The following is a 16,102-nucleotide window of genomic DNA, read 5'->3' on the forward strand; positions in this document are numbered from 1 at the left end:
TAGTATTGCGTTTTTTTTTTTTTTTTTTTTTTTTTATCTTTGTTGCTAAAAATCAACAAAATCCTACTAAGTGGTTGGATATTTTTTTCTTTCGTCTCAAATTTAAAATGTAACATATTTTGCCTGTATTCCTGTGACAGAATCCCCCTTTAATATTTTTGAGATCTGCTTTTAATCAAGCTGAATTTTACAAACGGGTCTCACCATCTTTGCGGGGTCTTTCCATTGACTTCCATTCAGTTCTACAGCCTAAAACCTCTGACCTCTGACCGTTAGGGGTTCAGACCTAAACCTAAGCCCAGCCTAAACTCAGTTCACACCTCAGTCCTAAACGTGACCTCTGACCCCGAAACAACCTTAAGACATGATGCAGGCTGCGGGAAGGCTAGCGGGATGCTAGGAGCTGGTGGGGAGAACAGAAACAGGAAAGTCTCTGTAATGAGGGGCAACAAAAAATGGTTGGATGTCAGAATTCTGGATCAGAGCAGCTAAAACAATTGATACTATACTCTCTCTCTCTCTCTCTCTCTCTCTCTGTATATACGTATATATATATATATAGAGAGAGAGAGAGAGAGAGAGAGAGAGGTCCTCTCCTCTTCTTGACGAATTATTGACTCGGTTTGCATTCAAACTCTGAATGTTGGAAGTAAAATGATTTCTGATGCAAAGTGATCAGCATCAACCATCTAGTTTCCTTTTATAGGAAGAAATCAAACCAGCCGGGTTTATGCAAAGGAAGCGTAGAAAACCTAAAATCATAAGGAACCTGTGACTAGGGGAAGATTTAGGAAATTCTGGGCCCTAGGCAAGGACAGGCAGGGGGCCGTCTCAATATAGAAGACAACACATAGAACAGCCCCATTCTCCAGATGTAGAAATGTTAATAGAATAGACATCCATTATCTGTTCTAGGTTGTGTCCCTCTCTTCTTGTCCCTTTTCTTCTTGTTTTCCTCTCTATGTTTTGTACTCAGCTGACTTTTCATGCTGTCTCTAAAGGAATGAAAGATTTTTTCCAAGCACTAAGCTCACTTAGCTGATTGCTCCTTCCTGTGTTTCCAAAAAGGCCAAAGTAAATAACCCAGTCCTTCTTTTCACTGTAGACAAGCCATGATCTGCTTATCTGTTCTCCATTTTTCATTTGGATGAAATAATAGCTGCATGAATCATGACAGCAGACAAGATAGAGGAGAGCAGGAGGCGGGGTTACCAATCTACTCGCTCTGGAGAGCAGAGTTCGCTGCTTTTAGATGTTGTCTCCAAAGTCTCCAGTAGCAGAAAAAAGTCTCTAGATTTGGCGCTAGGAGCTTTTTAGAAATCAAAGTGCTAGAGGGGTCTGAAAAGTGGCTAAATATAGCGACTAAAGCGCTAAGTTGGCAACACTGCTCTTTGCATGGTTTGTTTTTTAAATGGTTTGCTGCTGTCTGTTTGGACCTTTCTGAACATGTGCAGGTATAAAAAAAAAAACAAACAAAAAAACTAAGTCAATACTGACTTGTTTGAACATAGCGGGGAAACTTCAAGCGGCCAAACATGCTGCCACTGATCCTTGTTTTCTTAAAGGTGCACAAAAATAAACCATCTTATTCCAAATGGTTTCTGCTGTATAAACAGAACCAAACAGCTTTTCCAAAGTCAGGTCATTTGTAAGCCTACCATCCAAAGTAATGCTCTACTAGCTCACCAGCTTCATTAATGTAACGTTTGAGTCCTTTTGGAAAAATGGAAATGATATAATAAGCAATCAAGTCAACCGTGGCTTTACCCCCAGGAAAGAAGGAAGCGGCTGTGATTTCCAGGGAAACAGCAGGAACACGCTTTCTGTTTCTGCACAGAAACAATTACTGTTCCTCTCCCAGCTTATCTCCTCACAGGCGGGTCGCTCACATTTACACTGGATCTCAGCACACAAACCAGAGCTTTAATAAACCCCGGTAACAATGACACCAGAGGTCGGGCCCTTTAAGCACATTCAAATGCATGTCTTTCCTAATTAGGCCATGCATGGCTGCACAGGCTTACAGAAATAGCAGCAGATTCTCTGTTTGCTTCACTGTTTTAATGCTAATAAAGAAACAAACCGGCTGAAAATACATAAAGTGGAATGAAAAAGGTTTGGGAATTGCCCGCTACTGGGAATAACGTGCTATCAGCCAAAATGCACGTACGATATTTCTGTCCATTAGTTCTCCTAATTAATTAGCCCAATTACAAGAGAGCAATTTATTTAGCAGTAAATGATGACACCGCAGTGATGATCTGGAACAGGTAAGGATGGGAGTTAGTGAAGCGAGAAATCCAGCAGGAGAGAGGAAGTCACAGACAGAAGCAGGAAACAGGTGGAACAAAAGAAGGAGGGAGAAGCAGCGGAAACTTCCAGCAGTAATGATGAGCAGGACCAAAGCCTCACCTGGACTGGAGATAAACTTCCAGCTGATGGAAGGTTCCGGTTTCCCGCCGGCTTGGCACAGCAGGGTCACATTAGATCCTTCATTCACCACAAGATCCCTCGAAAGATTGATGATTTTTGGAGGCACTAAGTTAGAAAGAGAGAAAGGAAAAGATTTAAATAAACACACATGAGTTTATAAATCTAGTTTTTTTTATTTTTCAACGCAGGTGGAACGAGTTCTTTGGGGAAAGCTGATTTAATGGAGCATTTCCTTTGGTTAAAATGTTGTTTAATGGTAAACATACACTATATTGCCAAAAGTATTTGCTCACCCATCCAAATTATTGGAATCAGGTGTTCCAATCACTTCCATGGCCACAGGTGTATAAATTCAAGCACCTAGGCATGCAGACTGTTTTTACAAACATTTGTGAAAGAATGGGTCGCTCTCAGGAGCTCAGTGAATTCCAGCGTGGAACTGTGATAGGATGCCACCTGTGCAACAAATCCAGTCGTGAAATTTCCTCGCTCCTAAATATTCCACAGTCAACTGTCAGCTGTATTATAAGAAAATGGAAGTGTTTGGGAACGACAGCAACTCAGCCACGAAGTGGTAGGCCACGTAAACTGACGGAGCGGGGTCAGCGGATGCTGACGCGCATAGTGCGAAGAGGTCGCCAACTTTCTGCAGAGTCAATCACTACAGACCTCCAAACTTCATGTGGCCTTCAGATTAGCTCAAGAACAGTGCGCAGAGAGCTTCATGGAATGGGTTTCCATGGTCGAGCAGCTGCATCCAAGCCATACATCACCAAGTGCAATGCAAAGCGTCGGATGCGGTGGTGTAAAGCACGCCGCCACTGGACTCTAGAGCAGTGGAGACGCGTTCTCTGGAGTGACGAATCGCGCTTCTCCATCTGGCAATCTGATGGACGGGTCTGGGTTTGGCGGTTGCCAGGAGAACGGTACTTGTCTGACTGCATTGTGCCAAGTGTAAAGTTTGGTGGAGGGGGGATTATGGTGTGGGGTTGTTTTTCAGGAGCTGGGCTTGGCCCCTTAGTTCCAGTGAAAGGAACTCTGAATGCTTCAGCATACCAAGACATTTTGGACAATTCCATGCTCCCAACTTTGTGGGAACAGTTTGGAGCTGGCCCCTTCCTCTTCCAACATGACTGTGCACCAGTGCACAAAGCAAGGTCCATAAAGACATGGATGACAGAGTCTGGTGTGGATGAACTTGACTGGCCTGCACAGAGTCCTGACCTCAACCCGATAGAACACCTTTGGGATGAATTAGAGCGGAGACTGAGAGCCAGGCCTTCTCGTCCAACATCAGTGTGCGACCTCACAAATGCGCTTCTGGAAGAATGGTCAAAAATTCCCATAAACACACTCCTAAACCTTGTGGACAGCCTTCCCAGAAGAGTTGAAGCTGTTCTAGCTGCAAAGGGTGGACCGACGTCATATTGAACCCTATGGATTAGGAACGGGATGTCACTTAAGCTCATATGTGAGTCAAGGCAGGTGAGCAAATACTTTTGGCAATATAGTGTAAATGAGTCATGATTCCAGAACCTTCTGCTAACCGTCTACCTGCTCATTTTACACTCCATAGATTACATGACAGCCATTCTCCTTCTACATAACAGCAAACAGCTATGAATTCATTTAAATCTACTTTCCTTTAAGTAAACCAGGAGTTTTTAAAGTTCATGTCCAAAAGTCTCTGCCTCTGCAAAGACCAACCAGGTTGAATGTCTAGATCAGAGGGCACGGATCCAGACCCAACCCGATTTAAAACATTTATAAATGACTGCATGATGTCAGACGACAGTGTTTAATTTCTCTTGCGCCTCTTCTCCTGTTAATACGGTAAAGCCCTCCGGAGCGTCCGGCTCCAGGCTGCACGTCTAATTGGCGCAGTGACTCATTGCGCTCATGGTGTCCTCCTGGTTCCTGCTCCTCTTATGCTGCCTGTTTGCCTTCCATCAGAGCCAGATCATTCCAGCTGTTTATCTAGAGCTCTTTATATTGTTTTGAGATTCTGATTCTGGCCTGTTTCCACCTTTAGATACCAGAGTTTTTCTTTTTTCCTGCTCTGTCAGTATCGTTTATTCTGGACTGATTCCTGGATTCTGCTGGTTACGCGAACTTGGACGGTTCTTCCGGCTTGGGTTCTCCTCTGATCTTCTGGTCTGTTAACAGGTTCTGCTTCGACTCTGCCACTGACACTGCTGTTCCTCAGCGTCGGCTGGCGTCAGCTCTGCTGATCACTCTGAACTCTGATAGCGGCACTTGGATCAGACTCAACTCTGAATAAGCAAAGTTTTGCTCATCAGCCCATTATTCTAGTCACTAACTGTATTATATTAAATAAAAGCTTGTTTGAAAATTGTCCAGATCTGTCTGCTTTGAATATCAGGTCAAAGGTCGTGAGGTCCTGACAGTTTTATAGAGTTTAAATAAAGTTTAAATAAAGCTAAAGGTTTTCCATTGATTAATCCTGATCTGTAGAAACACTAAGATCCACACAGTAATTTAGATGCAGTTTATATTAACTAATAAACTCTAATCATCCTCTAAACACTGTTAAAGAACCTCTAATGGTTTAATGCCACATTCAGCAGCCAGGTGGCTGTCAGATCTGGGTTTACCTTGGACTAAAACATGAACTGAAGTTGTTCTGGGCCGTCTGCTGGTCTGGACTGCACACACGTACTGTCCTTCATCTGCCATGTCCACGTTTTCGATCTTAATGGTGAACTCCTCTTGGTTCAGGGTCACCAGACTCACTCTGGGGTCAACCGACCATTTGTCCTCGCCGGCGTAAAGTATACTGGAGCGGTTCAGCCATGCTGCGTGTGTCACAACGTCCTCCTGTTCACACCTGCAAAGCAAACACAACGACATGCAGATAAGAAAGGAGAGGAAATGATTCCCCTCAGTCACAGAATCTTTCATCAGGTCAACAGACACTAAACTACTATCAGCAAGTTTAATGACAAAAAGCACCTTCTGCCTCAAACAGACCTGTTTTAATCCCATTCAGCCCTAATTAACGCCCGGGGTGGGGGAGGGGGGATGACCTGCAGTTTTTAGACAGTCCCTGAATCCCATGGCGGAGCTACCTCCCCAGCAGACTCAGAGTCCTGCTAATTATTCACTAAGGTCTGTTAAAGCAGAGACACGTCTGAAGGTTGCAGGACGCCTGGCCTAAAGGACTGGAACAAGTCGTTGGTCAGACTGGTGACGTCTGCATCGTGTTCACTGTGCTGAAAATTTACATTTCTCTTATTTCAAATATTGAGTTAAGCCATTTATCCAATGAAAAATGTTTTCAATCTGTTTCACCTGCAAGGCCACAAACCGTCTGAGTGAGGAGTGTTTGCTTCTATTCCCATTTATTCATAACATGTTCCACCTCATTTTGGGAAATTCTCGGCTATATTTTGCTCACCCGAATGGAAAAGCAAACTACGGAACTGTAAGCCCAAATTACATGTGTGATACATTATTTGAAAGTTAACACCCTTTAGTTTCTGAATATATTTTAATGAAAATTGGGAGAATAAAACAAAGCCAGAGCTGTTCAGTTCAAACATGAATGAATCAAAGTCGTTTTTTTTATTCTGAAAAATAATAGATCTTTTTTGAACAGTAGTAATAAAGCCATGCTTGCTTGTTGTGGCGACTATATCATGTTTACATTTTGACATGCTTTTATATCTGGGTTAATTGTGCTTTGACCATGACCACTATGACCATAAAATCAACTTGGTGGTTGAATTGTGGAGAATCTGTTTTCCAACAACGTGTAACATGTTCATATTGGTAAACATATTACTGGTGTAATTTTTATGCATTCTGAGTAACGCTATAAAACGGCGGCCGCCGGCGACCCGGTGGGTTTTGAGAGGTTAACCAAAGTGTCTGTAATTTATTTTGACTCTGACTACTTTCTATTATTGTAAATAAAGGGGAACCAATGCTGCCCTGATCAGAACAGGGCTGATTACCGTGCATAAGGGCTGTATGATGGACTGTTTTCTTTTTGCAAAGATAAAAAATAAAGTGCCGTCTGAGTTAATTGGAGTGAAAAGTTGTCATGGTCCTGGTCTGATTGTTCCTGTTTTCCTTAGTTATCCATTTGTTGTCCTCTGCTGCCCTCTTGTGTCCTCCCTTCCTCTGTTTCTCTGTCCTGCCAGCACCTGCTGCCAATTTCCTCGTCAGCTCTCTCTCTGTCTCTGTCCCCTTTAAAAGCCCTCCCTGTTCAGTTCCTGTTTGCTGGATCCTCGTCAAACATCCCGTCTGGCTTCCTGTCTGTTATCTGCCTGCCCTGTCTCGTCTCTCCCTGGCTTCTAGTTTTGATTTACCCCTGATGTCTCCTTGGTTCAGGTTCATTTGCTGTTTTTCTGTTGGACTCTGATTCCTGCCCCTGGTTCTGTGAACCAGAATAAACAGGCTTTATTCACCTCTGCCTACTGGTCTCTGCGTTTGGGTCCTCCACACAAACACCGTTCATGACAGAAGGTATTTCTCTTTTCTTGGAGCAGATATCTGTAGGTCATAATTGACGCCCCCCCCCCCGCCCACCTGCTGCACAATAATGGTTGCTCCACCCCCTTGCAGGAACACCAACAAGTAGTGATGGTGAGATGAAGCCTCATTGAACCGTTTGGCCAAATTGCTTCAACGATCCCCACAGTTCATGAGGCTTCAAGTGAACATGTCACCACCTACTGGTGGACAGCAGAACTACAGTTAGTAATAAAATCAGTGATTTTTTTTGCAATTGTTTTTCTTCTTTCCCCTTTTAAGTTCCCTTGAAATTTTTAATGGTTGGTGTGTATAATAAAATCTTTTGTAAGTTTTTTTTTTAAGTGTAAAATTTCCTAGAACAGTCATTTAAGGTGCACCGTTTTTCTGCCATTTTAGTGAAATAAACTTTTTTTTTTTTTTTTTATCAGGTTGGAAGTTGTGTTCAACCAATTTTTTGACTAAACCGACCTAATTTTCCCAATCTATATTTTTACTCAGGCAAAACTATGCAAATTAGTCTCATCAGCCAAAATAATTAAGTTTAATCGCAACTTTCATAAGAGAAAGACAGGTCTTGAACCACCAACCTCTAAGGTGAGAGTCTGTCTCTTACAGACAACACCACTCTTGCATACAGTCCAACCTAGGAGAAAATCCTAGTTAATACTAACGTGTTAACACTGACTTTGTTCGGTGGTTTGCTCAGATTTTGATTGTTACATTGTTTATTCAAACCAAATTAGCTTTAAGAAACTACATTGGTTGGAAAAACAACCAATTTATTCTTAGAATCTATCCAAACTTTATCCAGCTGACAGCAGCTCTCCTCCAAACTCCCACATCTTGACTGAACACTGAGGCTGTTTAGATGCCTGTCAAAATTCTTGGGCTTCCCGAACCACATTCCGAAGCGGTCACGTGGTTTCACGGTAGCGAGGCCTCGGACGTCATCAATTTTGGCCCCTCCTCTAAATGAATCACGCCTCGACACGCGCTTCGGGGAAACGCCCCCTCCATTACTCGACACACGCCTCGAAGCCTCGGCTCATCTCATAACATCACTACCAACAACTGCTTCAGAGAGAACATCCAGTGTTAGTGCTTCATGTTTATATTTTTGCACTTTTGTTTGTTTTTACTTCGAAGCCTTTTACTATATTAATATTGATATCTGGTTACTGCACTATTTTACAGGGTTATATTTAATAACTGTTTCTTCAAGATTCTTTACATTCATTTTTACTGTTTACATTGTTTTTACTGCTGGCTTTTTATTGCAGATTTATTATTTATATATTTATACATTGTATTGACAGGTTCTTTCTTCTAACTGATTGTTTTATCTTTAATTTAATTGTATTATTGTCTTTTCTCAGTAAAATTCTTCTTGTTTACGACAAAAGAACAGAATTTAGCTGATTTATTCTTCATTTCACTGATATTAGGCAACATTTGGATGAAAATTAGGGTAAATCAATCTTATGAAAAAGCACTTTGGTTTATGCAGAATTCGCCATAGTGTGAAAATCAGCTCTTTCTTTTGACCACATTCCTTTTTACCAGCTAGAAAACACATTTGGAACGTCTGTCTTTTTATTGTATTTGAGTTCTTAGGTGTTTCTTGTTTGCTCTCTGCTGCCCTCTTGTGTCCTTCTCCTTCCCTTAGCTCCCTTCTAGACTCCTCTGTTCACACCTGCTCCCAATCTGCTGGTTAGCCTACTGTTTGTTTCTGTCTCCCATATATGCACCTCCTGCTCAGTCACTGCGGCTGGTTTTTCATCATTTCTTTGCCCCATTGTTGTGAAGATTCTTGGTTTCCAGTATTTGTGGATTTATATTTTTGGATTTTTCTGTTACCTTTTTTTTGTTCTTAAATCTGCAAGTAACCACCTTCAGCTTCAGTCCAACAGACATGACACTTCCATGATTCAGTCCAACTTTGCTGCAGTTATGGTCATGATGAAGATCTATAGTCTGAAGCTTTTTGCTTCGAATTAGGTGAAGCTTAAAATGTGTGATATTTTTTCTGTTTTAATCACCAATAAATCAGAAAATGTGAGTTTAACAGTATTGGCTCAAATTGAAAAATATTCTTTAATGACTTTGTGTCAAACATTTCCAGTTTATAACTTTGGAGCAACACTTGATTTAATCAGAAAGGTTATTCCTGTAGAAGTTGCTCCTAAAGCCCTCTGGATTTAAGGCCTCCAACAGGGGCGTTTCTAGGAACAAAGCTTTACTGGGGAACTGGCCCCCTACTGCATATGCCCCTTCTTCCATACACAAATACAGACAAGCACACTGCCCCACCCTGATACATTCCTACCAAAATTAACAGTTGCATTTGAGTAGAAATAGACGTCTCCTCCCGTTGGAATTATCTAAATTGATGCATTAAAAAAATGTATTACTGTTGCAAATATTCATGAGATTTATACTGGGGCACAGCGCATTTATACTGGGGCACAGCTTATTTATACTGGGGCACGTGCCCCAGTATAAATGGGGTCTGGCGACGCCGATGGCACCAATCATCAGGAAACCACAGAAGTTCCATCATCTACCAATATTGGTCACCTCTTTTACAATCACCAAAAAAAGCTTAAATCTTACATTGATAAGAGTTGTAATTGGAAAATAGAATAATTATAAAATATAATTTGATTATTTTTTCTGAACACTAAGCTCTGTAATCAGATACTTTCTATATTCTGAGTCAATCGTTTTTCTCCTGATGCTGTAGAGCAACAACAGAGGAATGAAAAGGCTTAGCTCAGCTGAATTCTGTGGCCTTGTTCTGTGAGGGTCAGGCAGAGGATATACATTAAATAGATTGCTCACATTGACCCTGACTATTTCCTGTCCTCACCTGATCCTGTAATGGAGCCAAGCTTGTTTGAGATCCTGGCAGCCAGACCCCATAAAATAGCAGAAATGCTAAATCATATCTGGATATTAGCTGAAAGTCGTAGATTTAATAATTCATCCTACATTTTTAAAAGAAAAGAGGTCAGTTGGAAGCTTTAAGTTCACCTAATTTTAAAAATATTTGTTGGTTAATAAGTTTGAAAGAGTTTCTTTATCCTTCGTGTCATTAGACAGATTCTAGTTAAACTTTCTAATAAAATCTCTGAAAGGATCTTTATTATGTCTTAAATCAGTTTATCCTCCAAGCAGTCACTGCTTTATCAGATCATTATATTCTTTATTTCAGAAACAGAAGTAGGACATTTTAAATCAATAAATTTCATAGTCATATACAGCAAAAATTATACTCCTTTCTAGTTGCTGGAACAACCCCCCACCCCCCCTCTGCAAGACCCTCCTATAGGATACGTAATCCTGGCCCCCATGGTGCTTTGAGGAAAGCATTTGCTTCTTCCTTTTCTCATCCTCTTTCGGGGCCGATCTTGGTCCATCCACATCAAAGAGGCCCCCTCACAGAAACCCTGAGGGCCACAATCAGCAGCCAGTGGACCTGCTAGCTAACTTCAGAGCTTACGCTAATATAAAGTTACTGCTATTATGTTTCCCCAAATGTGGGAGTCTCCTATGTCTGCTAGCTATTAGCTAAGTCACAGAAGGCTTAGAGTGACTTAATTTAATTCTATTCAGTTTATTTCTATACCTTCAATTCCCATCATGTCATCTCAGGTCACTTTCCAGTTCAACCAGATCATCCAGTCAGATTGATTCAAAGTTTTCTATCTAAGGAAAACCAGCTGATTGCATCGACTCATTGACTCTTCAGCAATCCCTCACACTAAGCATGCTTGTAGCGACAGTGGAGAGGAAAAACTCCCTTTGAACAGGAAGAAACCTCCAGCAGAACCAGGCTCAGTGTGAGCGGCCATCTGCTGAGGCCCACTGGGGTTCAAGGAGACAGAAGCAGACATAGAAAAGGTTAATCAATTAATTAACTAAAGTTTATTTATTCCTGCTTGAGGAAATAATTTAACTAAGGCCGTTTTTACCATATTATATTTTATTTTTTATTAGCTCTTGCATTTGCATTTCGGATGGTTTGGAAATATTTCAGCTGCTTCATATTAGTTAATATTTAATTTAATCAAATTCCAAATAATTCCAAATAAACAGAAATCCACAATGAGGTGAACTTCAGCTTCAAGCAGCAACAACTTGTTTCTGAAACTCTTTCCAAAGAAATGAATAAAAGACAATTATGATTCAAACACACAGGAGGACGATTCGGTGGGAGTTTGATTTACATCTGAGCTCAGCAGGAAGGGCGGCCATGTTGTTTAAAGCATCAGTGCTCCAACTACAGACTGCTGTGGTGGAGCTGAGAAAATGACTCCTGGACAGCTGAGGAAACATCTTCAGAAAAACTGAATGAAAGTCTGGATTTTAAACCCGTCTTGGTCACCAGAAGATCCATCAGACCTTCCAGTCTGATGTCTCCAGATCGCACTTTGATAAATAATTATAAAGTTCCAGGATGCAAACACCCGCTGAGGGATCATTTGAAATCTGAATATAGCAAATATATAGTGCTTAGAGAAAAGCATTTTAATTTGGATAAAATCAAATCCCACCACTAAAAGCCTTTAAAATAAAAACATCTCCACCATCTTTGGTGATTAACTGTAAATGAAGGGATTGGATTTGAGTTTTGATGCTGATGAAGGTTCTCAGTCATCCAGGTCATAGTCATTCTGTAAAAATTAAAAAAATATCCACTGGACTTGGTTTTCAAGATTTGAAAAAAGATTTGGAGAGATGGCGAAACGTCTTCAAATCTTGAAAACCAAGTCCAGTGGATATTTTTTGAATTTTTACGGAATGATTTGAGTTTTTCTTCATGCACTGAGCTCCTTGTTTCCTGACTGCTCCACAGACACTCTGCTCCACTTCATCACCCAGCGGCTGAGTCAAATGTGGCCCCCTGCCCCTCACTGGGGGGCCCCTTCAATGAGAGCCGCAAACACTCCCTGGAGAGGATATTATTGGTCCCCATGGAAACACTTTGGGTTCAGAGCAACAGTCACAAGATAACAGCCAAAACGTTTCCTCACACAGGCAGCCCAGGGTTTAATGTGGGGTATCAGTCCCCAAAAGACAGAAAGGACAGAAGCTGGTGGATGAAGTCATCATTTCTGATAACAACCTCCACACTTTCACCAATATAGCTAATTATTCTGGGATAATTTCCAGAGGTCAAAGGAGGTCCACTAACTCAGAGGTCAAACCAACTTGCTGCCTTATAATCCAAAGAGAAACGACAGAAATCTGAGTGTTTGTTCAGTCTGAGGCTCATTATTTTCATTTCAGCTTCATTATGTTTTTGCTTTTAGAGCTCATCGACCTTCATCCAGTGGTCAAGTACTATATATATATATATATATATATATATATATATATATATATATGATTTATATATATAGATTTATACACCGCAGTATCTGCTGACAAACATCTGCTGCCATCTTGGTTGATTAGCCCAAAACACTGAAATGGAGAAAAAATTATTTTAGTTTAAAACTTTAACAAATAAGACTAAAAAAATATGCAAAAGTTTTTATTAAGTTTTACTCTGATACCTTCAGATAATGATTGAGAGAAACAAGCTGCAGAATTAGTAAACAGGTTATAATAAAGTGGTTAATGTAGTTAACCTTAATCTAAATGAAGCTCTTCTGTCATCATCTTGGAAAATCTGATTTAATCAAAATATCTGGTGTCAAATTCTTCACCTAATGTTTTCTTTTTCCACAACTCAACTTTTAAATATAGATATATTTCTCATTTAAAATAAATTATACAAACCGAGGGAAAAACGTTATCCATTGGTTGCCATGGAAATGGTCGCTTACAGGGCATTTATAAAGACGCTGCTGATTCTTGACACGATCTATTCAGTGCATTATTATAAAACACTAACTGTCTAAAACCTAAGATTAAAATCTGATTCTGGAGGAAGTTTAATCTGTCAGGAAGCTAAACATTAATCCGGCCCACAGCCTTTGATGGTGGATCACCCAGATCACTGTATAGTGATCTATAGCTCTCTCTAGAGCTGGAGACATTTTAAACTTTAATGCTTGTTCCCAAATGGGATCTTTTTAAAAACATAACTGTTAAAGCAAACTTTACCTCATCATATTTATAATTATCCAGAACGCTGTTTATAAAGCAGGAGCTGAAGTGGCGGCCATCAATGAACCATCACTCTTTTATTCTGTATCTATTCCCATATCCCCCCCCCACTGGGATCAATTCAGCTAAATCAAGGAATTATTCACTTATACACATTTTTTAAACTAAAACCCTTCAAAAGTAAACATCCAGGAGCATTGCTGAGTCTGTGTTATACTGGATGTGTGAGAAACAATGATAAAGTCAAAAGTTGAATCATCCAAATAACTTGATTTTGAAGTTTCTTCTTAACATAAAGCAGCTCTGGTGAAATGGCGGCAAATACCTTCTATGCCCACTGGTATAGATGGTGATGATGATGATGATGATGATGCTCTCACCTTTTTCCGTGATGATTTCACTTCAATAACTAACAAACATTCTCAGTTTTCTGTGTCATGAAGAGAGTTTCCTCCACCTTTCTGTTGCCATAGTAACATCTTCCTCAGAGCTAACCCGATCATCAGGTTTTCCTCCATAAACTCGATTACTTTTAACGTTATTGTTACGCCATTTTAAATGAGCGGCTGAACTTCTAGTGGACGAAAAAGAAGTGGACTCAAAATTACCCACAATGCACCTTGAAAAGTAGTGATCATCCATGGGCTCTGTTTGAATTTATGGTCTGCATCCTCCGAAGGCCAGATTTGAAGGCCGATGACATCATAGCGAGGCGCAGAAGTCTGGTCGGATTTCAAGAGTCCTCGTTATGCGGCCTACAAAAACGTCCTTCTCTCTGTCCGTTTGGACAGGTCCGCTGTATCCTTCGATAGCGTTGGGTATCTCATGATTCATTGTGAGACTAAGCAAGCTGGCTGCTCCGTACTCAGAGGAAATGTTACTTGGCGCCTAACAGTGGTGAAAATTGGAAGTTCAGTTTAATATAATCCAGTCTGTGAATAGTTCCGTCTGAAATGAATGAAAATAGTTGTTTTAATGGTTATAGAGTCAGATATGTGGCGGTAATGTTTGGTTTATCTAAAGGTTTTTATCTGTTACTGTGTAAATAGGTTTGGCTGTAATTTAAGGACAGATTCTAATATATCTGCAGGGTGGGGACTATAAATCTGATAGGAGTTAAATTTTTTTATTGTTGTTTTGCACAATATGCTTAACTAAGTATTTTTTGTTTTTGATTAGAGATTTTGCAGATATATTTTTAAACATACATTGTTTAGATCTACTTATATATTTCTATCCCTTTTATAAAATACAGGTCTCGATGTTAACCATCGCCTGATCCAGTGTTGTGCCTGAACGCGTTCATGGAACTAAAGTTCATGAACTCGTTCATGTTTTGGGCGAACGTGAACTGAACGTACTGCATTACTGCCTGATGAACGTTATTGTGAACTCGTTCATTCTGGTGTCTGTGAACGGCACGCTCTCTCAGTTCAACTCCGTTCAATAGGTTGCCAGATTTCTATAGAGCCCTCCAGGCGAAACCCCAGCTAAATCACACCGTAAACAAGCCTTAATATGTAGTGGGAAAAACACCTAATCTGGCAACAGCAGCTACCAGCGTCGTAGCCTACAGCCGCGTGCGTCATCAAAACAAAATGCAGCGTGGAAGCCACAGCAGCATGGAGGCGACAAAGCAGTAGTATGATCACTTAAAACAGGTTTATGACCAGGTGGTCGGTGAGGATGATGGCAACAATCTTACATTTCTCTGCAAACTTTGCCCGCCGGCTTTCAGTGAAAAAATCCACACTTAAACCAGCCTGGTATCATTTTCCAGGATTCCAGGATTCCTTTTTAGTATGTACTGAAATGAAATTTAAAATGGAAAAATTATTAAAATAAAAAAAAAAACATTTGCACCTTAAAGACTACTTTCCTGTTTTTCTTTTAATAATTCCTCATAAAAAAGACCATTCAAGCAGCACATTTTTCCTGATGTTTTTGAGAATCTACTGTAGGGGTGAAAGCTGCAGCTGCTACTAGTGTGAAGTGAATGGACAGCAACAAAGCATTAAAGCAACAATGGGGAAATCTGTCCCCTCAATGCTAATGTAAACCCTGGTTGGATAAGGATTCAAAACTGGATATGAAGATGAAATCTGACACAGTTTCAGAGTTACAACTGATAAAATAATTGCTGTCTGTGGTTCTACAGTAGGCTATGGTGTAATTGAGCAATATATGAAAAAAAAAGAACTATGAACTAGTTCATTTTTTGGAACTGTGAACTTAGTTCAAAAATTTGAATTATGAACTATGAACTGAACTAGTTCGTTTTAAAATGTGTGAACTGAACTTTGAACTAGTTCACGTAGAAAGAGAACTTTCCCAACACTGGCCTGATCGCCCGGGCCAAGTAGTTTTTATTGTTGGGAGAGTACAAATTTCATAGCATTTGCCCACCAGGCAAGTGCAATGATCCTCAAAAAAATTATTTATCACTCAAAATTAGTTTAAAATCCCGACATTCGATGAAAACGACCCAGAACTGTTGCCAGCACCATTTTTGTTGGTTTGTAAACATTCTCATTGAAAAAGTCAGGTGATTTTCCGCCAGATGGCGTGATTTTTGTCCATCTAGCAGTAATTTTGATGTAGTTACCAAAACGACAAACAAGATAGAAAGCGCTATTGTACCTGTGTTTCTGTATAATTTTATTCGCATAATCACTCAAAAATCACCTACATTCGAAGAAAACTACCCAAAAGCGACGTCCGCGCTATTTTTGTTGTTTCGTACACATTCTCGCGTGATTTGAAAAAGCCGCATGATTTTTGTCCGGGAATTGGCGCGAATCAGACACATTTTATTCAACTTGGCAGGCTAAAAAACAACAACAAGGCAAAAAAATGTAAGTACAGTAACACACCCACCACCTGTTTTACCCTCCACCCATTTCATCCACCACCCACATAGCATCGGAGATTCTCTTTACCCACCACCCATCCTCATCCATTCACTAAACATCCAAAAAACAAACATGTCTCATTGATATATATACAAAAATGGATATTAGGAACTATATTTATCAAACATTATACTGGGCAA

The 16,102-nt window shown here is 40.3% G+C and overlaps 1 protein-coding gene across 1 annotated transcript in view; it reads right to left on the bottom strand.

The window, feature by feature from the left end:
• Window positions 1-2,376: 2,376 nt before the first annotated feature.
• Window positions 2,377-16,102, bottom strand: part of LOC119772791 (opioid-binding protein/cell adhesion molecule-like) — a gene marked incomplete at its 3' end in the record, with an annotated part of 32,265 nt that continues 18,539 nt past the window's right edge. The window contains exons 2-3 of the mRNA XM_038269435.1: window positions 5,049-5,281; window positions 2,377-2,538 (exon numbers count right to left, since the gene is read on the bottom strand). Coding sequence (XP_038125363.1) covers window positions 2,377-2,538; window positions 5,049-5,281 — 395 coding nt within the window. The remainder of the gene's footprint in view (window positions 2,539-5,048; window positions 5,282-16,102) is intronic.

This window comes from Cyprinodon tularosa, unplaced genomic scaffold, assembly GCF_016077235.1.
Source record: "Cyprinodon tularosa strain WSP-4 unplaced genomic scaffold, ASM1607723v1 ctg1197, whole genome shotgun sequence".
Lineage (NCBI taxonomy): Eukaryota > Metazoa > Chordata > Actinopteri > Cyprinodontiformes > Cyprinodontidae > Cyprinodon > Cyprinodon tularosa.